Here is a 22303-nt window from a genome sequence, read left to right as displayed (position 1 = left end):
AGTTGCTCTGCGGCATGTGGGAATCTTCCCAGACCAGGGCTCAAACCCGTGTCCCCTGCATTAGCAGGCAGATTCTCAACCACTGCACCACCAGAGAAGCACCCCCCACTTTTTTTTTTTTTTTTAAATATTTACTTATTTATTTGGCTGCACCGGGTCTTAGTTGCGGCACGCAGGATCTTCAGTTGTAGCAGGCAAACTCTTAGTTGCAGCATGTGGGATCTAGTTCTCTGACCAGGGATCGAACCCGGGCCCCCTGCATTGTGGGCGTGGAGTCTTAGCCACTGCACCACCAAGGAAGTCCCTTCGGCCCCACTTTTAAGTACCTACTGCTACCAAATTCTGAATCTTTGGGGACTCAAGCAAGCTAAGTGGCACCTCAGGGGAAATAATGAACCAAAACAAGGAAGTATAAAACAAGGCAGCCTGTTTAGAGCAGTTCAGTCAGGCTGTGCAGCTAAGCATAAGAAGTACATAGTTAGCTCTAAGAGTTAAGGCTAATTCATGACAGAAAAACTTAGGCTAAACTAAGTTACAGTTATTAATAATTTTCATCTATAAAACATTTATTTAATTAAAAACACCTAGAACACCAGGATACTAAAATATTACAGTTTTTTACAAAGGTATTCCTTGGAAAGCCATGAAATATTAATGGATATTATATGGAGGGAAAGAAGTTCCTTAGTAAAATGTATTTGGGAAACATTAGGTTAAACAAGTTTAAACATTCTTTGTGATAGAGCATTACTGGGCATCTAATAACATAAATTATAATTTCCAAAGAAAGTAATGTAGTTTGTGGTGTTTCCCAAATTCATATGACCACAGAAAGACTTTGAAGAAACTGTTCTACCCTATTACTTATTACCTTACTGCTTGACATCTTTCCACTGGGGTCACAAACATTCTCCAGGACTCCTAGATTTCCTTCTGCATCAGTATAAGCTATTTGACCACAAGTAGGATGCCATGACAGGCCACAAATTGCATAACCTTTCTCATGTTTCACCCTAAAAATTAAAAAGTGAATTCTTAAAACACTGTCAAGAAAAATATAAGCTATACATTTCTTTAGGTAAATTTTAGTTAGAAAAAATTTTGATAAACATAGCTATATGTCTGCATTTTAACAATCTAATGATTGCAGATTTGAAATGTTTAATAATATAAAAAACAAAAATCTAATAGAAATAAGCAAAAAAGAGACAAAAGATTTACTGAATCATACCTTTCCATGCAATCTTTGGTTTCCACATTCCAAACTATAATTAAACCATTAATACTCCCTGCAGCTAAATATTGTCCACAAGGAGACCAGGTTACTATATTTAGGGTCTAGTAAAGAAAAACAATAAATAAATAATAATTCATATAATTTAAAACTAAAAACTCATTTCATTACCAAATTCAAATTTTTATAACCCTTATTGTATGCAATTTCTAATTAAATCTGATACATAAACAGCAAGACAAAGTTTGCTTACTTTTTAACTTTCTTTTTCAATAATATTCAACAATCAAAGTAATAGCAGCTATTACTTTATCACAAGAAAATTACACTAGCACAATTTTAAAAGCAAAAGCTAAAAAATGTTTTTATCCCAGAAAGAAAGACAATGCAAGTTATCCTCTTAGCAGTCACCATCAAGATGAAGAGAACCAGGAAGTGAAGTGAATCATACTAAGCCATTGCTGACCTACTGGGCCTCTGTTTCCTAACTGCAAAATGGGTATGTATGAGAGAAGGGGGCGGGGGGAGGGAGAGAGAGAGAGAAAGAAACACAGACTAACAACCTTTCCTGCTCTAAAATTCCAGTGTCTATAGTCACAAGTCTCAATGAAACTCACTTAACAATAAATATTACTAATAATGTGAGAATTACCTATTCTAATACTATGCTAGGGTTAAATTTGACTTCTTATAAATTAAAAGATTTTTCTTATCAAATTTCACAAAGGAGAAAGGTCAGATAGGACCTAGCAAAGACTTATCTACTAGTTATTCACTAAGTGAAGAAAAGCTGAGGGGTAGAAGGTGGACACATGCACAGCAGTCCGGAGTTGTTCTCCATTTCCAACAATATTTAGCTGTAATTGTATTAAAGCAAAGTATGCATTAAATATTCCCATTAGCCTACTGAAAGTATCACTTACAAAACCTACCTGAGAGATGAAATTATCTGAAAGATCAAATTGATTACTCCAAGTTTCTCTTCTATATAGCTTAACAGATTTTTCCACAGGAACTGCTAGTAACTATTAGGAAAGATAAATGATTTAAACAAAAGTTTACACTAAATTAAGTTTAAAGAGAAAAAAAGCAGAAAATTCATCTAAATAAGACTACAAAACATAAAAGCAAATTTGTATTTTAATTGGCAACTAACAAAACTCAGAAAGCTACTTAAAATTTGGATAAAGAATGGGTGATGATCACTGTATTGCTTGCACTGAAAGACAGAGAACTTATAGTTACTAATATTTTTAATACTATTTCTTAAGGAATATAAGCCCTTTGGATCTAAAAATTCATCGTATTTGCTGGAAGGAGAGAAACAGAGCCAGAATACTTTGAATATCTTTGGAAAAGGAAACATCTTCTTACATATACTTCCAAAAAACAGATTAGTAGAAAAAATAAAACTGACATATTCTTTCCATGCTTATCAAAAAAAAGAAGAAAAATGTATTATTTATGAATAGTAAAACTATGTTTAAAATTTTTTTTAATTAATTAGATTAACTGATGTTTCATAAGCAAAGAAGAAATACATACTGGATTTCCCAACTATCACTTTAGTGCAGAATGTACCCTTAAAAGTTTACATGACACAAAAGGTCATACATTGAAAAGAAAGTCTCCCTCCAATCCCTAAATCCTATTCCTGCTTCCCAAAGGCAAAAAACATAAGCATAGACTACATAAGAATGCGTATGTACATATATACAAGTAGACACACAATTAAACAGTAGCATTATCTACTATCTATACCTACTGCTCTACAGCTTGATGTTTTTAATATATCTAAAGACTGATTATTCCATGTGAAGACACACAGATATACCTCATTCTAACAGTTGCAGAGTATTCCATTTTCAGGAATAAATTCCACAGTTTATTTAACCAGTTCTCTATTAATGAACATTCAGGATGTTTACAATCTTTTGCTACTACAAACAATGATGCAACATTTTCATTATACATACTCTGTAGTGCATATGTATAAATATGTTTAGAGAATATATGCCTAGAACTAGTACTATTGGTCATTCGTTCTAATAAAAACTGCCACATCCTCTTCCACACAGTATGTATCAAACTTCTGATCTTTGACCATCTGACAAATGAAAAACAGACAATCATATTTCAATTTGTATTTCTTTTAGTATGAAAGGTTGCATGTATTTTCATATGTTAAAAGCCATCTGTGTATCTTTTTCTGTACACTGTCTGCTCATGTCCTTGTTCATCTTTTTACTGGGATCTTATTGATTTATAAGAACTCTTTGAATATTAAGGAAATTAGCTCTGTCATATTGTTTCAAACTTTTTCTCAGTTCATCGTTTGTCCTTTGACACTGAAATATTTATTATTTTACTTTTCATATTGTCGAGTTTATAAATTTTTTCTGGAAATTTTCACATATACAGAGAAGTTAAAAAGATGATACAGCAAATACCTATATAATGAGATTCACCATGTGATAGGAAGTCTCCAAGATGGTCCTCGGTAATTCTCACCTCCTGGTATTCATGCCCTTTGCCAGTACATTTATTAAATCTCCTTTTCTCCACCTTTATAATACACTAAATTCCCGTATATACTCGATCTATCTCTCTGTTTAATAGATAGCTGTCTATTCATGAATTAGTATCACACTTTTAATTCCCATAGCATTATAATGTTATATCTGATTGAATTAGACTTTACCACTTTTCTTTTTCAAGACTTTCGCTTTTCCATATGGCTTTAGAATCAGTTCTTTTTGGTCCCCCCAAACATCTTACTGATATTTTATATTGAATGTTTCAAAACTATAGATAATTCAGGGAAGAACTGACATCTTTATAACAAAAATTCATTTCTAAGAATAGGATATATTTTTCTATGTGTTTTTCTAAATGTTGCCATTTGCAACAACTTGAATGAACCTAGAGGGTATTATGGTTAGTGAAATAAGTCAGACAGAGAAAGACAAATACTGTATGTTATCACTTACATGTGGAATCTAAAAAATAAAAATAAGTAAATAAAATGAATAAATATAACAAAATAGAAACAGACTCAGAGATATAAAGAACAAACTAGTGGTTACCAGTGGGAAGAGGGGAGGGGGGAAGGGCAAAACAGGGGTGGGGGATTAAGAGGTACAAACTATTATATATAAAATAAATAAGCTAAAAGGATATATTATAGAGCACAGGGAATATAACCAATATTTTATAATAACTTTAAATGGAATATAATCTATACAAATTTTGAATCACTATGCTGTACACCTGAAACTAATACAACATTGTAAATCAGCTATACCTCAATAAATGAATAAATAAATAACAAAAAAGAATGGGATATATTTTTTCTATTTAAGTCTTCTTTTACTCTTCTTTGTAGCATGTTTAAATTTTCTTTACATAGCTCTTTCACATTTTTTGCTAAGTTTACCCCTAGTTATTTTATATTTTTTTAAAATTTTTAAATCTTTTTTGATTTCACAGTTAGTGCATTATTTTCTCTCACCATATTTTCTAAATGGCTATTGTTTGTATATAGGACTATAGGTTTCATATATTAATTTTGCTTCCAACTATCTTACTGAATTTTCTTATTAGTAGTATTTTCCCCCCAGTTGATTTTCTTGGGATTTCCTCGTATACAAGCATTTCATTTGCAAATAATGAGCATTCTCCTTCCCTTCTTTCCAACCTCTCATATCTTTCTATTGTCTAACTGTATCAGCTAGTACCTCCAAAATGTTAAACACTAGTAGTAAGAGTTGATATAACAAGACTGTTTCCAAAGTTGTCCCATTAAACAAGAATGTAAAGAAAAAGGTAAAATCAATTCATTCCTGCCAAATGTACTCTTCAAAAAGAACCTTTAAAAAGTTGAAATGTTTCTTACAGCATTTCAATAATAATTAATTTGCTTGGAGCTCTAAAATTTATAATCTAAATGAAATAGTTACAATTAAAAAAACTATTCTTACATTCAAAGATAACAAGGACTGGAACATATAATTAAAACAAAATAAGGGACTTCCCTGGTGGTACAGTGGTTAAGCCTCCGTGCTCCCAACGAAGGGGGCCCAGGTTCCATCCCTGGTCAGAGAACTAGATCCCACATGCATGCCAGAACTAAAGAGTTTGCATGCCACAACTAAGGAGTCTGTGTGTCGCAACTAAGACCCAGCACAACCAAATAAGTAAATAAATAAATATTTAAAAAACAAAACAAAACAAAAAACAAAATAAGAGTCACTCACCTTCCCACTTTTTGGCTGCCAAGCAAGTCTGCAGATTGATTTTGCATTTATCACATCATTGCATTTTTGCAGCAGTGGCCAACTAATAGCACATGTCTGATTTAAAAAAAAAAAAAAAACAAGAAAATGTAAGTCTTGTGACTGAATAATAATCTTTTTAAATAACTAAAAATGAAAAATAAAATGCCAAAAGAAAAAAAAGAAAATGTATTTCCCCTTATGAAAATTCTCCCAAAAAAAGATATGCAGCACTGAATACATTTAATAAGTGGTTTCTTCAAACTGATAGATAGCTCGGAAAAAAGCAACTTAATTCACTTTAACCCAATTATAATACTTGATTTACCTAAGTTACTTTAAGTTTTTCACAGTTATAAAGAGCACAAGTCTTAAATAATTAACTCAAATAGGAGTATTTCCTATGTAGAATAAGCAAACAGTATACTCACTGAATAAACGTACACAAACAAAAAAAAACCCCAATACATTAAAATCTTAAAGTAACTATGAAAATAAACTTGAGAGATCTACTACGAAATGTTAAGGTGTCAAAGTCAATCCTTTTAAATAGTTCAAACGTGAGGGAAGAAACTGTGGCTATGAGCTGAAGCATATCTGTGAGGGATGTTTTTCTCATCAGCCGCATCATTCCTAGAGACGCCAAGCCTTCTCTGATTGCCTCAGGAAGAATTCATTGTTCCCTCTGCCAATCCAGAAAGCATTTTCTTCATAACTCCTTTAAAGCTATTACCAGGCTGGGTCAGAGTAAGTTATGTGACTCTCCAAATCAAGTGTGGCCCATGCCTTACTTTCGTATCCCCAACATCTGGGGACCAACATATGGTTTAGCTTATAAATATATAATGATTGAATTTCCCTTTGTGATTGGATACGGAATCAATTAGTCTTCAACATATTTACTTTTGCTTAGATTGTTGGGGAATTTGATCACAAAACCAGTATTTAATGCTACTCAAAAGAAACAAACTATGAAGAAGAAGAATTATTAATTTGGTCCAATAATATATTATGTAATGCCCAATATATGATGGAAATAGGCAAAAAGTTTTAAATTCAAATTAATGAGCTTACCTGATCTGAAATTTGCCACACCTTGACAGATCCATCACAACTAGCTGATGCCTACAGGAATAAAACAATAGATTTCTCTATAGTTACAGCCATAATACTATATGGAGACTGGTTCAACTGATAAATTAAAGAGGCTTTTAACAATTGTGTGAAACTTTTTGCTAATTCTCTTACAGTTTTAAACATATTCGTAAAAAATGCAAAAAGAGAGGGAAAAAAATGATTACCAGAAAGATGTCCTTAGGGTCAAAGGAAAGACTTAAAACAGGTGCATCGTGTCCTCGAAATGTTTTCTGTTGGCTGCAATCCACCACATCCACAACTTTGACTAGAAAATCACTAAGAACAAGAGTAACGTACATCAATAAATGCCAATACAAAAGGCTCTCAAAAGCTATGACTCAAATATTTCAAAGTAATAAGAGTAAATGCCATAATTTCTTTATAGCAACATGTGAAGTTTGGCACCCATATTACCTTTTAGTTTTGGTCTATAACGATGCTAAAAATATAACTCAAGATTTCCCATATGTTAAAATACAAATACTTTTAGAAAGTGGCTTCCTTAGTTAGATCTTAAGCTTCTATTAGTTGCTAATCTAATTACAGCCACAACCATTTTTAAAAGCACTATGCCTTTTACTCCAACTCAGCAATTCACCAATTACATTTTTTTCCTATGACAAATAAGCAACAAGAAAAACAACAAAAATCCTGATTGTACAGTCTAGGTTGTACCTAAAATAATTTTTTAAATTTTGTATCCAACTATCATCTTTCCCCAAACTTTTCCAGCATTTACTGAGCAGGCTGTCGGCAAAGCAATATACCTCAATTCACAAGGAAGCACAAGTTTGTCATCAAAAACCTTTACCAGAAAGAAGACTTGAATATAATAATTAAATAACAACAACAAAGAAGGAACAGAGTCCTGAAAATGTTACCCTGAATCCAATGAATGAGGCCATTTTGTTCTAATGTTATTTCATTTTCTGATATCAAAGAGCCTTACCTAGATCCAGCAGCAATTTTTGCACCATCCCCATTAAAGATCACATGGTTTGCATTTGTGGTGAAGCGAGTCAATATACCATCTGGAACTCCTTCAGGAAACGTGTGCACTTGAACAGTATTGTTAGATACTGCAGTGACCAATTTCCCATTCTAAAAGAAAAATGAAAGAAACGTTGGCAAAAATTAGTTAATTAATTGGGAGTCTCTCCATAGTTAAAAATCCCGTAAAAAACAAAAAAAAACTTATAAATGTAGTTCATGTCAAGAGAAAAATAATCAATATATAATTTTTCTGAAATGGCTATTAGCGAGAAAAATTTACTTGCTGCCTTTAGAAAATTTAATTCCCTCTTCATCAACCAAACTTTTAGCCTCTGATTTCTCTTGTACTTCCAGCAAGAAAAATATTTAAATAGTGTTTTTGTGGATTCCCAAATGTCATAAGAAGGAGACTCAGAACAAGAAAACATAGCTAATCTCAATGAGAGAGGAGCACAATGGACACTATTAGTATTGCCCTGTGTTTCCAGAAAACAATCATTAGATGTCTTTTCAGAGTAGGGTAAAGTCTAAATGCGAATCCACGAATCCATGTATCCTTTTTTATTTTTATTTTTTTGGCGTACTGCAGGGCATGTGGAAGCTTAGTTCCCCAACCAGGGATCGAACCTGTGCCCCCTGCAGTGGAAGCGCAGTGTTTATTTAGTGTTTTAAAAACACTAAATAAATAGAAAGTTTTAGGATCCGAAAATGATCTGCAAACACCGTTGTTCTGCACAGCTTTCAGCTAAGAATCATAAAAGGTCAGGGATCTGCCCTACCACCTTAATTTTATTACTTACCCAAGAGGAATTAAGTCTTGATGGACTAAATCATAGTCTACCAACCTCATACACAATTCGATATATCATATGGTCAGTTTATTAATTTATATTAAATGATAACTACCAAAAGAAACAAACTACTCAAGTTTGTTAATGAACACACTTTACCCTATAGCAATAGGTCTCAGCCGTATTTGCGAACTTAGGACCCTTAGCTTATCTACAGCGTCTGCTCCCTTTCTAATGGGAAAAGAACCTGGTAATACAATGACATGTTACCATATAGCAATATTTGGGGAAATGTATACATCTGTTCAAATAACAGTATAGATGATTCAAATTTGAACTGTGATAAACACCTTCAATTATTGGAAAACTGGTGAAAAATACTGTTTATGCCTACATTGCAACTACTGTATATAATTAAATCCATAATAAACTAAATTCATAATGTTGAAGTTAAGCTAACAATAATTTAAATGTGAAAGCCAGAAGAGAATCAACAAAAACCTATAACCAACTCAATACAACACTGATGCTGCTAAGTGTTCTTTGGCAAAACTGCAGAAACACCAACTATTTATTTGTGTGCATGTACAGAAATTTTGCAACCTTGGCTGTGCTTCACTTCGCAGACAGATTTCTTAGTAGAATACTGACTAAGCATCCTCAGTTAGCTCTAGTAAAGAATCTTGGTAATTCTTTAACAAAACGTTAACTAGCCCTCTATTCACGTGAAAATGTTAAAGTAAATAACTGCACTAACTCACCTGGGAGACCTGAATAAAGGCCTTGCTTTGAAGTCATTTTCAAACAAATCTTCTGGGAAATCAAATCACTACCAGTGTACGGTGTCAACTAGTAAAAATTTTTAAAAAAGAAACCATGCAAAGGATCAGAGCTGTGGTCCGGATCTGGTCAGACTATTCTCTCTGGTGGATAGGGAGGAATGGAACCCAGCACAGGATGACTTGGGCCCACTGTGTTCCTTACTATGTCATTTGACTTCCCTCTGAGCTTTGATTTTCCCAAGAATAAAATGGAGATAATTCCACGTACCTCTCCTTACCTTTGTTAAAGACAACGTAAAATACTATGCAAGCGTTAACTATTACTACCTACAAATATGTTGATATATCCCAGTTTCACTATTTTGGAGGGTGATTTTTTTTCTGCTTTGTTCTCAAATAAAGCACCTAATTGTACTTCCCTATACCACTGAATCCATAAAGTACGTATTTATAAGCAATTAGGCTTTAAATGAAATTGTCAACTTTGCATGGCTATTTGGTAACATCATTTCATTGAAGAACTGTAAACTCCATTCCTAAAGCCAAACATTTTAGCACTGAATATGAGCCTTGTAGTCGGTTGAATAGTGGCCCCTAAAAGACATGTCTAAATCCTAAGCCCAGATACCTTCTACCGTAGCCCTAGGAAACTACCATAAGCCCACTTTCATTTTTTTCTTCTTTAAAGTCTTTTTCGTATACAAAAGCGGTACATACTTATTGTAGAAAAAAAAATACGAAACTGTCCTGAGCAGACAGTGAGTTTCCCTACTCTTGAGAAGTAATTTCCATTAACATGTTGGGGTTAAGTCCTTTTAACTTTATTCTATACATATGCGAATTACAAATATTTGTGTACTTAAATCCTTTATTTTAACAAACATAAGACTATTCTATAAGACTGTTATGAAACTCTATTTTTCATTTTTTCAATTAACTGTAAACATCTTTCCAAATGAAGGTATACAGCACTCCCACATTTTTTTAGTGGCTGCATAGTATTACATTATATGACTACCAAAATATATAAAATGTATTCTCTATTCAGGGACACTTCAATTGTTTCTTTTGCTACTATAAACAACGGTTTTACTAATATTCTTGTCCACACAAATGAATGTGTGTACTTCCTTAGGGTAAACAGCCAGAAATGACTGTGTGCATTCTAACTGTGATACATCATATCAATTTATTCCAAAACAAGTTCATCAGTTATACTTCCAGCAACTGTTGTGTGAAAATACTGTGAAACAGAAAATATATATTGGTCTCTACCCTCAGTTCCTGGCACAGAGCTCCTAAAACCCTTCAACTGTCCTAAGTGATAAGAGCACCAGGAGCATCTTTTGTTCCAAAATTTGGTCTTTGACTGATTCCTGACACAAAGCTCCCAAATCCCTTGGAACTTTCTGGGTGACAGGAATGTCTTTTGTTCTAATGAGGTGCGTCTTGGTGGGCTCCTGGATAGCTTCAGGATGGTGGCTGGTCACCAGAAAGATCAAGTCATTATCAGAAGCTTGGAACTTTCAGTCCCACACCCCTATCATCCAGGAAGGGGAGAGGGGCTGGAAATGAAGTTAATAATCAGTCATGCCCATGTGATGAGCCTCCATAAAAATCCCAATAACATGGGGTTCAAGGAGTTTCCAGGTTGGTGGTGCACCCCAACTCCACATCGCCATTCTCCAGACCTCACCCCATGTTCTCTTCATCTGGCTGTTTATCTGTATCCTTTATTATGTAATAAACTGGTAAACGAAATGAAATGGAGGTATTTGTAATGAGGTGGATGGAGTTAGAGTCTGTCATACAGAGTGAAGTAAGTCAGAAAGAGAAAAACAAATACAGTATGCTAACACATATATACGGAATCTAAGGGGAAAAAAAAAAAGGCCATGAAGAACCTAGTGGCAAGACGGGAATAAAGACACAGACCTACTAGAGAATGGACTTGAGGATATGGGGAGGGGGTGGGGTGAGATGTGACAGGGTAAGAGAGTGTCATGGACATATATACACTACCAAATGTAAAATAGATAACTAGTGGGAAGCAGCCGCATAGCACAGGGAGATCAGCTCGGTGCTTTGTGACCACCTAGAGGGGTGGGATGGGGAGGGTGGGAGGGAGGGAGATGCAAGAGGGAAGAGAAATGGGAACATATTGTATATGTATAACTGATTCACTTTGTTATAAAGCAGAAGCTAACACACCATTGTAAGGCAATTATACTTCAATAAAGATGTTAAAAACAAACAAACAAACAAAAAAAACTGGTAAACGTATTTCCCTGATTTCTGTGAGCTGTTCTAGCAAATGATCTTATCCAAGGAGGGGGTCATGGAAATCCACATTTGCAGCCAAGCTGAACAGAAGTTGTAGGTAATCTGGGGACCTAATACTTGCGACTGGTGTCTGAAGTGGGGGATAGTCTCGTGGGACTGAGACCTTAACCCGTGAGGTCTGAGCTAACTCCAGTTAACGTCAAAATTGAACTGAACTGTAGGACACCCAGTATTGCAAAGAACTTATTGATATGGGGAAAACCCCATATATCTGGTGTCAGAAGTGCTGTGAGCATGGTAGTGTGAGAGTAAAGGAGAAACACAGGAGAAGAGTTGTTTTTCCTTTATAAATACTTCTCCAAGCCCTCACTATTACTGGGATCAGGAATATTTTTCATCCTTGTCAATCTTACAGGAAAAAAAATCCAATTGTTTAATTTGCATTTCTTTGCTCATTAGTGAGATTTAGCTCATATTTAATGTACATTAGTCATTTATATTTTCTCTCCTGCGAATACATTTTCCATTATATATGACCATTTAAAAAAAAGTATCTAAAGACCATCTCATCTACCTTAATGAGTCTGGGTTTGAAAAAAATATGAATTCTGTAGAAAGATTTTTTTTTTCCTATCCAAATACAATACACGCAACTTAAAATTCATCACAAATAAAAAGGTTAGATACTTAGTTTGCAAAGTCCTTCTGAAAACATATCTCCATTCTCCAAGTAACCTACATCTCATTCCTATATTTACATTACATAAAACATTAGAAATGTGAAATAAGTATGTATCCTGAAAAAGTTAATGAAACAGTCCTTTTTTCCAGTACAATTCCTCAAGTTATCTGAATTAGTGAGCTAGAAATTTGAAACTGCACTGAGTTTTCTTTCAAAGAAAAAAAAAGATACATTTAAATCTCTTAAAAGATAAAGTATAATTTCCTGCATATATTTTAATTGGCTCATCATTACTATCCATTAATCACCTTCAATAAACCATTCAGATTTTACCTGTAAAAGTTTTGGGCAAATTATGGCATTATTACACATTTTTAAATATTATTATTTCATAAGAGAAACGAAAAAGTTTATCTGTATTCAAAACTTCTATAAAAATATTTTTCATCCAAGTATAAAACATCACATGGCAGTATCATTTCATATCAGTTGCTGTAATTGTTTTAATACCTTCAAAGCACATGAATATGCTTTTTCTCCAACATTAATGGACTTAGGATCATCATCATCCAAGTCTTCCCAAATCCTCACATCACCATCACTTCCACAAGTTACAATACAACTGTGAAGGAAACACACTCGTTATAAAGTCACCCAGTTTTAGGCTTATTAATTTTTTTGGAATGCTACTTTATCTCTTTTCTAATAAAATCAAGGTATTAGCCAATATGTTTCCTCATTTTTCATACATAAACCTCAATAACAAGGACTGTTAACCTCCTATTCTGTAAAATGAAAGGTAAGTTTATGCTTTCTACAGTTTCTCCTTGGCATAAAATTCCTTATATATTTGTAACAATGTAAGAAAAATGAATGTCATCTCTGTAACAACAGGGACCAGGTCTACTTTGCTTACCATTGTGTCTCTAGCACAAAGTAGTCTCTGACAAATAGAAGCTTTGATAAATGTTGAATGAATAAATGGATGAATGGAAGAGCTCAATTAACCAAAGCTGATTATTCAAATGGCTATCTGTCAACTCGCAAATCTTGTTTTCTGAGTGCTTTTCTTCATTCGGTATGTGTCCTCTCTGGGCACATACAAAAGCAAATAAAGTACAAAAATAAAATGGTAAATGGTGGAGTCTCGATGTGCAACTGATCCCAGGTTAAGATGGAGCAGGGAGCCAAGGGCCTAAGCCAGTGGCATGTGGCCTGCACCAGTTCACAGAGAGCCGCCCACAGCATTCCCACTCAGGATACTGAGAAGTCAATGTCCATCTTGGACGTGTCTTCATCTCCCGGAAGCAGTGGAGTGCACACCTCTTGGAACCATGGCCCATCAGGCATTCAACATGTTCCTCAGTGCACAGAGCTGGGGAGGATCGCCTTGGTCTCTGCTGAGGCACCCAGGCAGAATGCCAGTGAAATGGGGCCACACTTCAGTATGTCGCTGCCTGACCACAGTGTGAGCTACTGCCCTCAAGTGACTTTCACTCCTTCCCAGATGATGTACACTCAGGGAATGTCTCCTTCCCAGCCAGGAATGATGATTTTCAAGGGGCCCCAGGTGATGCCCTTAGGAGAGCCCAGGATTCCAGGGGTGGCCCCAACCTTTGGTGGAAATCTAAGGATGCCCCCCAGGAGGCCACCAGTCTCACCTGCCAGTGGAATCCCAATGATGTCCCACATCAGAATGTGAACAATGCCTTATTCTGGCCTCCCAACAGTAACTTCTAACAGAGGCCCTTTAACACCTAAAACATTATTGGATCCAACCATGCCTTCCACTGAGGCCCCGGCAATGCTCCCCTCTTTGGATCAGATGTTGCCTCCTAGAAACCCCACAACTTCGGGATGCCCCCAGCTGTATCCCCATTATTGCTGGCTTTGGAATCCCAGGGCTCTTTTGTGAGCCAGCCAGTCTCCCAGGAAGACCCCTTCCTACCTAAGCAGCCCTTACCTGCTCCACGGAGAGTGGAGCAGTACTCTGGGGCCCAAGATAGGGCTCCCAGGAGGAGATCCCCAGTTTCAAGGCCTTACCGCTGCGACTATGAGAACTGTGAAAAAGCTTATATACTAAGCACTCCGACCTCGTGAGTCACCAACGCAAACACACAGGTGAAAGGCCCTATAAATGCATGTGGGAAGACTGTACTTGGTCCTTCTTCCGTTCCAGTGAACTTAGAAGACATACTCGGATACACACCAAATACCGACCACATAAATGTGACCAGTGCGGCCGACAATTTATGAGACCTGACCATCTCAGGCAACACCAAAGGACTCATATGTGGGTGCCAACATCTCCAGACCCTCCGGCTGACAGTGGACATATGGCTGGTCCTCCTCCTGCTCCTGGTTTTTAGGTCAATCTGCTCTTCCCCTCATTTTGGCTTCTCTACCCAGATCCTGTCTGCCTCTGACCAGCTAGTCTCTTTGATAGGTGTAGGCTTTGATGAAGACAGAAAGATTATGAGACAGTGTGGAAGCCCATATGAGCTCTGGACCTAGTCGGGGCCCCTCAAAAACTGTCTTGGATGTCCTCACATCTCTGGGGCCACCTACTTTTGTGCCAAGTTCAGCCACATGGGAAGATGGAGCAAAGTAGATTGGGAGCTTTAGAAAAAGCTCTTTATCTTATGTCACTCCCAGCTTGAAACCCTTTAGCCACTCTCCTTTGCCTGCTACATAAAATCCAAGTTCCTTATCTTGGTCTTTGACAGTTTCCAGAGACAGACTATGTTCAAATCCTGAATTTACCACTTACTAGCCATGTGACTTTGGGAAAGGTCTTTGATCATTATGCCAGGTTCCCTCTTCTGGTAAAAGAATAACAGTACTGGACTGTTGTGAACACATCTTATGTACAAAATCAGATTCTCTCCGGCACTCACCAGCCTCATGCCCAGAGTTTGTCTCCTCCCATCATTTCCAGACTTAGATGGAATGCCCCCACAGGACATGGGATCTGGCACCTCAAGTAGCCACTAGCAACCCAGGAATGTGGAAGAGTTAGTGCTCCTGGGGTAACATTTGACTAATGGGAGATGGGAGAAATCCAGGCCGATAAATTCCCTCTTCTTCCCTCCCTTCCCTGAACTGGTGCAAGACACCATTTCTCCCAATGGGGAGACCTCCCAAGTAGCCAGTGGACACACCTTCTGTGCCTCTTCCAGGCTTGTCATGAAGCAGACTCAACCTATCACCTGGCATTGCCTCCCATTCTTCCTTGCGTCGAGTCCCTTTTCTCACTCTCAATGCTCTGTATTTGCATCACCCAAATAAAACATTGGTACTTAAAAAAAAAAAAAAAAGGTAAATGGTGGGACTTCCCTGATGGTCCAGTGGGTAAGACTCCACGCTCCCAATGCAGGGGCCCCAGGTTAGATCCCTGGTCAGGGAACTAGATCCCACATGCATACCACAACTAAAGAGTTCGCATGCTGCAACTAAGAAACCCGCAGGCCACAACTAAGAGCCCACATGCCACAACAAAGGTCCTGCGTGAAGACCTGGTGCAGCCTAAATAAATAAATAATAATTTAAAAAAGGTAAATGGCAAAGAGAAGCCATATAAAAAACTATGGATGTTCAGAAGACAAAACTTAATTCCCACTTGGAAAATCAGAAGGGTTCAGAAGCAAAGTATTTACATTGGGAAATTAAAGGACAGGTAGGATTGGATATGCTGAGATTGGTGAAAAGGACAGTTCCAAACAGACAAAACTACATGAACCAAAATATGAACTTAGCAAAGCATAGGGAAGTTTACATGGAGCAGGCAGGCCAGGAAATTGAAGGGAAAAAAAGTAGATTGGGGTCATCCTATTTAAGATGACCTTAAGGCCAGAGTAAGGAGCTTGGTCTCGGTTCTATAAGAAATAAATAAGAGGACTATAAGTCTCAGTTTGCCCAGGACATTCCTGATTTATGCATCCAGCTGGTTTGGCATTCGTCCTGATTTTTCACTTTAAAACACATTAGTATTAGTTGCATCAAAATTGGTGAGTTTGACAGACTTCTTTGCACTTCCAGCTTCTGCCATGATCTTGTTTGGTAGTGTAACATGTGCAATGAATAGTGTTCTCACCTCAACATGTAGGTAAATCTGAAAGACAACCAGTGATAACCCATCTCTCCCTTTCCAACCGTTTCTTGATGTAACATAACACCTCCTTTCAAGGACAATAGGTGTTAACTGATAAATAACTGGAGTCAGACATGAGCCCCTAGAAAGAGCAATTTCTTTCCATCTCCCGTGGTGATGGGAGGAGCATTTCATATCCCCGTTCCTACTGGCTATTTGGTGTATCAGCTAGGTGCACCGAGGGAGATGTTACAGGTGCCAGTTGGAGACGCCAGTGGGAAATTACAATGAAATAATAGCGGAATTAATGAGAAATATATGGAAGAAACAGAGTTAAGCAGTCCTTTGAAGGTCTTTTGGAGTAGTCTGAACATTCTTCCTACAATGTTTTGTCATTTACTGTAGGAATAAAAGTAACTACATATTAATTTTATTGTTGGCTATGCTTTTAAAATTTTGCAAAAAAACAAAAACAAAACCCTTTCAGTAATGAGATGGAAAAAATACACCAAGTACATGTTTAATAAAAAATTAAACACTAAATTTCTGCTTCTCAAAAAGTTCATAATGAAAGTATAAGTTGAACTAAATGTTAGTTGACATTTACCATGAGGGGGTGTGGTAATAACACCAACCACAACAAAGTCAGTAGACACAGAACTCCTGAAGAAGCATCAGCATCTACTTCATAACTTAGTAGTTACCTCAAGACTGCCTGAAAACATTGCTTCTGAAGTAGCACAAAGTGAGTCTGCATCTTGTCAAGCATGACTTTTCCTAAGAATTCAGTGCTATTCAACAAAACTTTCTGAGATAATGGAAATGGTCTACATCTGGCTACTGAGCAATTAAAATGTGGCTAGTGTGACTGAGGAACTGAATTTTTAATTCAGCTAATTTTAATTAATTTAAACCTAAATAGCCACATGTGGCTAGTAGCTACTGTATTGGACAGAGCAGTGTTAAAACAAATGACAGTTGTTTAAATTAATTTTGTTCATATTTCATTGTAAGTTTTCTAGTGCAAGTATGAAAAGTAAAGTAATAGCTATCAATATGTTGTCTCCCCTAGTAAAAAACTTTCCACACAGTTAAATGATACTGGTTTTATATCAATGTTATCAGAGGTTTTAAAAAGAAAATCAGTCAGATATCCTATAATGGTGTGGTTTTCCCTTCAGTTCATGGAAATAAAGTAAAGCTTCTGAAAGTTCATTCCATAGAAACTGAAATATCTGACATTACTGGGGGTTCTATCTAACTTCATTTGAAAAGTTCAGTGCTAAACATAAAATTCTTAATTTTTATAGTAATAATACATATTTTGCTAAAGTACAGCACTGTAGTAAAAACAATATTCTTACTAAATTAAGAAATCTATGTCCTACTGTATAGCACAGGGAACTATATTCAATGTCCTGTGATAAACCATAATGGAAAAGAATATAAAAAAAAAAGAATGTCGATTCATGTATAACTGAGTCACTCTGCTATACAGCACGGACTGGCACAACATTGTAAATCAGCTACACTTCAGTTAAAAAAAAAGAAATCTGTGGAACACAAATGTACTTGGAATTGGAATTATAATTCATAACTGTGCCCAATGAATTGTGATAATGTACCAATCAAAACAGAAGCCACAGTTGTCAAATTCTTAAATAATTTTATTTATACCCAGAATAACTGAATGAAATTTTTGCAACAAGCTGATGTTAAATACACAAAAATACTTCAACACTGAAGACGATACTTTCTCTGCTGCCTATCATCCATTAGATTTTTTAAATATTTGAGTCTGAAGAGTGACCCTATAAAACCTGTCTTATAATGATGGTATTATTATTATTGGAAGCAAGTTCTCTAAATCTTAGTTTCATTTTGTTCAAAATCAGTTAGAAATCTTTAATCAAAGTATTCAACTTAAGCCTTTGAAGCTTTTAGTGAAATGCAATTAATGATAACAGAGCTTATACAGAGGAGACACTGAAGTTTAATCTCTACAGAAGCAAATGAGAATTGAACAAGTTGTATATTAAAACGTGAAATGGTGAATGATTTAATTTTGAAATTCTGTGATTGCTCTTTGGAATATCTTGACTTTTGGGAAGAATCTTTTGATAGACCTCTTCTTTTTAATTATATAAATTTATGTTCTGTGCCAAAATGAAATGAAGTAGGCTTAAAATTTGTGAAACATTCAAGGGAATCATGAGTAGAGAGAACTTACTTGATGAATTCTGTGTTTAAAAATATTGTAGGTCTTATTATCGAAAAAGGGTATTCTAAAAGCAGGTGAAAAGACAGAACCTGTAAAAATACTGAAGGTGAAATACTTATCCATTTCAGGTAAGGCAAATTTTTAAAAATTGAGACTCTTCCATTTAGTAGAATTTGCTCTAAGCTTACCAGGTATTGAGAACCTAAAAATAGTGTTTTCTCATTGAAAAATATTATGATATAAAGAAAAGAATTAACTGAAGGTCTCACTTCAAATTTATTTATTTATTTATTTTTTACACAATTATTATTTTTTTTTTTTCATTAATTAATTTATTTATTTTTGGCTGTGTTGGGTCTTCGTTTCTGTGCGAGGGCTTTCTCTAGTTGCGGCAAGCGGGGGCCACTCTTCATCGCGGTGCGCGGGCCTCTCACTATCTCAGCCTCTCTTGTTGCGGAGCACAGGCTCCAGATGCGCAGGCTCAGTAGTTGTGGCTCACAGGCCTAGTTGCTCTGCGGCATGTGGGATCCTCCCAGACCAGGGCTCGAACCCGTGTGCCCTGCATTAGCAGGCAGATTCTCAACCACTGCGCCACAAGGGAAGCCCCTCACTTCAAATTTATTAACCATAAAATGCAACTCTGAAGAAGACTGCAGCCAGTTTTATAAGAAAAATAAATGTAAGAGTATAGTGAAAAAAACATTTTTCAGAAAAATATCAGCTACATCATGTTAGACAGACTAAAAAAATTGATTGAAGTACATGAATACATGCCAAGAATGACTATTTCACTTACGTTAATGTTTAGATTGTACATTCAATGTAAAGAAAATTTTTTTAATGTTTTAATGTCAAATTTTTTTTAGGAAAAATTGTTTTGAAATAGTTTTTGAATAGAAATATGTTACAGACCTACCAAAACAGAATAATTTGCCAATCAAAAAATAATTTAAAAAAAACTGTACTTTTGGGGCTTCCCTGGTGGCGCAGTGGTTGAGAATCTGCCTGCCAATGCAGGGGACACGGGTTCAAGCCCTGGTTTGGGAAGATCCCACATGCCGTGGAGCAACTAGGCCCGTGAGCCACAACTACTGAGCCTGCGCTTCTGGAGCCTGTGCTCTGCAACAAGAGAGGCCGCGAAAGTGAAAGGTCTGCACACCGCGATGAAGAATGGCCCCCACTTGCCGCAACTAGAGAAAGCCCTAGCACGGAAACGAAGACCCAACACAGTGAAAAATAGATAAATAAATAAATAAATAAATAAATAAATAAAAATTAAAAAAAAAAAACTGTACTTTTAATTATTTTGAAATCCTTCTCCCCATTCTCAAAGGTGTGCTGGTTTGGGTGATAAATTAAGAAATCCACTGTAAGTTTCAGAGCAAACGGCTAATTTTTTTTTTTAAATTTTTTTTGATGTGGACCAGTTCTAAAGTCTTTATTGAGTTTGTTACAATATTGCTTATGTTTTATGTTTTGGTTTTTTGGCCTGCAGGCATGTGGGATCTTAGCTCCCCGGCCAGGGATTGAACCCACACCCACTGTCTTGGAAGGTGAAGTCTTAACCACTGGACCACCAGGGAAGTCCCAGCAAAGGACTAATTCTATCATGCCTTTATGCTCTTTATGACATAACTCTAAGAAGCCAATGATTACCAAGGCATTTCTATCTGGATCCTCCATCCTCCCACAGCAATGTTCTTTCCCTAATCTGACCACCCCTCCCTAACCCTTCCACTGGGCCTCATGAGATTCATCGTCAGATACCAGCAAAATCAACTTTTTTCTGAACATTCCTCTGAGGACACCATTTCCTCTTCAGCCCTCTTAAGTGGTGGCTGATTTCTTTTCTACATCCCTCTGGGATCTGGAGGTGGGCCTTTCCTGCACTTCATTACCACTTCCATTCTATTGTCACACCCTACTCTCTCTTTAAAAAAAAAAGGCCTGAAACTGTCATCAGACCAGGTACAAATTCCTCTCCTTAAAAAAAAAGGCCTGAAACTGTCATCAGACCAGCTACATATTCCTCAAGAGAAATCCCCCTTGTTCCCTAAAGATTTTTGGCACAAGGCTCATTGTTATTCCTTCTCTAACAACACTATTCCTATCATAATTCTTAGTATTTTCAATAACCATGTAGATGAAACCTTCTGACACTCGATCTTGTCCTCCACTCCATCTCAGACTCCCATGGTTACAGCCTAGATTTTGTCTTTACCAACATTGCAACTGCTTCATAATCTCAACTTCAAGCATCCTAATCACTTATTGTTTAATCTTATACCCTTAATATCCTAACTCCACAATTTTTAAATTCTATTAGGATCTACAATCTATGGAAACTACCTTTCACTGTTTCTCACTCCCTCAAATTCTCACATCCCTCCTGATCTGGTTTAGATTCCATAGTCTGTCATTAAAATCACTCCTTTGCATTACTCTCAAATCCCTTGCCCTTCTTTCACTTTGTCATACTTACCCGGAAAAACCCGAACCCTGGTTAAATCCAACTCTCTGCCTATTAATAAATTTGCACTTACAGAGCTAAATAGGGCTGGAGAAAACACATAACCAGGTTGTTTGATCTCACTTTAAATTCATGAACACTAATTTGAACTAGGTCTTTAGTCCTGCCCTGCAATCCAATTACATTTTCCTAGTCCATTCAACTTTCCCTCTCTACTAACCATCTATCTCATATCTACTTCTCTTTCTTCAAACCTCTACCTCCTGTCCACTCTCGACTAATGACTTTACTTCCTATTTCACTCAGAACACAGAAGCAATCTATAGACATTATTCACATGTTCTCCCTATTCCTCCTAAGCGTTCCTTCCCTCTACTTATAAAATTGACCATGTTCCTATCTTTGGCCAATCTCTCCTGCTTTTCACTGTATCATAGCTCCTCTCATCTACTCAAAGACACCACTCCAGCAATTCTCCCTCTTTCTACTCTAACAACAGCTTATCATCCCTCTCTGTTGGATCATCTCCACTCACATATATGCTGTAATCTCTCTCACCTTAAAACAAAAATCACCTTTCCTGACTCCACATTCCTATCCGACTACCCTCATTCTTTGAGTGTCATCCTCATAAAACTCCAATTCCTCCCTTTCCATTCTCCTGAATCCACTGCAACAAAGCTTTTATTAACACTCTGTTAAAAAAAAAAAAAAAAAAAAAAAAAAAAAAAAAGCTCAAGCTCATCCATAGCCTCCATATCACTACAGGCAGCATTTGCCATAGTTTATTATTTCCTCCTCCTTAAAATACTTTATATTTGGCTTACTGATACCATTCTTGTGTCTTGGTTTTCTACTTTTCTAGCCATCCCTTCTTATTCTCTTTAGCTGGATCCTCCTTCTCTTACTTAATCTCTAAATATTCTGGAGTACCCAGGGTTTAGCCCTCGAACCTTTTTTTAAAAATACATTCACTCCCTCCCTAGGTGGTTTCATCCAAGTTCATAGCATTAAATATCACTTGTATATTGACAACTCCCCCATTTAGATTTTCAGCCAGTACCTCAATCCTGAATTCCAGGAGGTATCAGCTGAAGATGTAGATTTCTATCTTCTAACTCAAGTTTCTTCTCTGATCTTTTGACCCATTTATCTAACTGTCTACATCTCTACTTGTATTTCTCAAAGAAATCTTACACTAACTAGGTTCAAATGCAAACTCATAATCTCCACCCCCTGTTCTACCTCTGAAATATGCTCCTCTCCAAATGTTTCAGGTTATCTCCTAATGGCCAATTACTTCCCCAAACATCCAGAAACGCAGATGTTATGCCAGAAACCTCCCT

At 36.4% G+C, this 22303-nt stretch overlaps 1 protein-coding gene and 1 pseudogene across 1 annotated transcript in view; one reads left to right on the top strand and one right to left on the bottom strand.

Annotated features, from left to right (window-relative positions):
* The window catches only part of WDHD1 (WD repeat and HMG-box DNA binding protein 1), a 63810-nt gene that overhangs the window by 38931 nt on the left and 2576 nt on the right, over nt 1-22303 (bottom strand). The window contains exons 3-10 of the mRNA XM_068545221.1: nt 12687-12798; nt 7595-7746; nt 6810-6921; nt 6583-6633; nt 5491-5586; nt 2167-2259; nt 1232-1338; nt 872-1013 (exon numbers count right to left, since the gene is read on the bottom strand). Coding sequence (XP_068401322.1) covers nt 872-1013; nt 1232-1338; nt 2167-2259; nt 5491-5586; nt 6583-6633; nt 6810-6921; nt 7595-7746; nt 12687-12798 — 865 coding nt within the window. The remainder of the gene's footprint in view (nt 1-871; nt 1014-1231; nt 1339-2166; nt 2260-5490; nt 5587-6582; nt 6634-6809; nt 6922-7594; nt 7747-12686; nt 12799-22303) is intronic.
* On the top strand, nt 13351-14545 carry LOC137762883 (Krueppel-like factor 17; annotated as a pseudogene).

Source organism: Eschrichtius robustus, chromosome 1 (assembly GCF_028021215.1).
Source record: "Eschrichtius robustus isolate mEscRob2 chromosome 1, mEscRob2.pri, whole genome shotgun sequence".
In the NCBI taxonomy this organism is placed as follows: Eukaryota; Metazoa; Chordata; class Mammalia; order Artiodactyla; family Eschrichtiidae; genus Eschrichtius; species Eschrichtius robustus.
The sequence above is the reverse complement of the archived record's forward strand: the minus strand, read 5'-3'. Positions and strand labels throughout refer to the sequence as shown.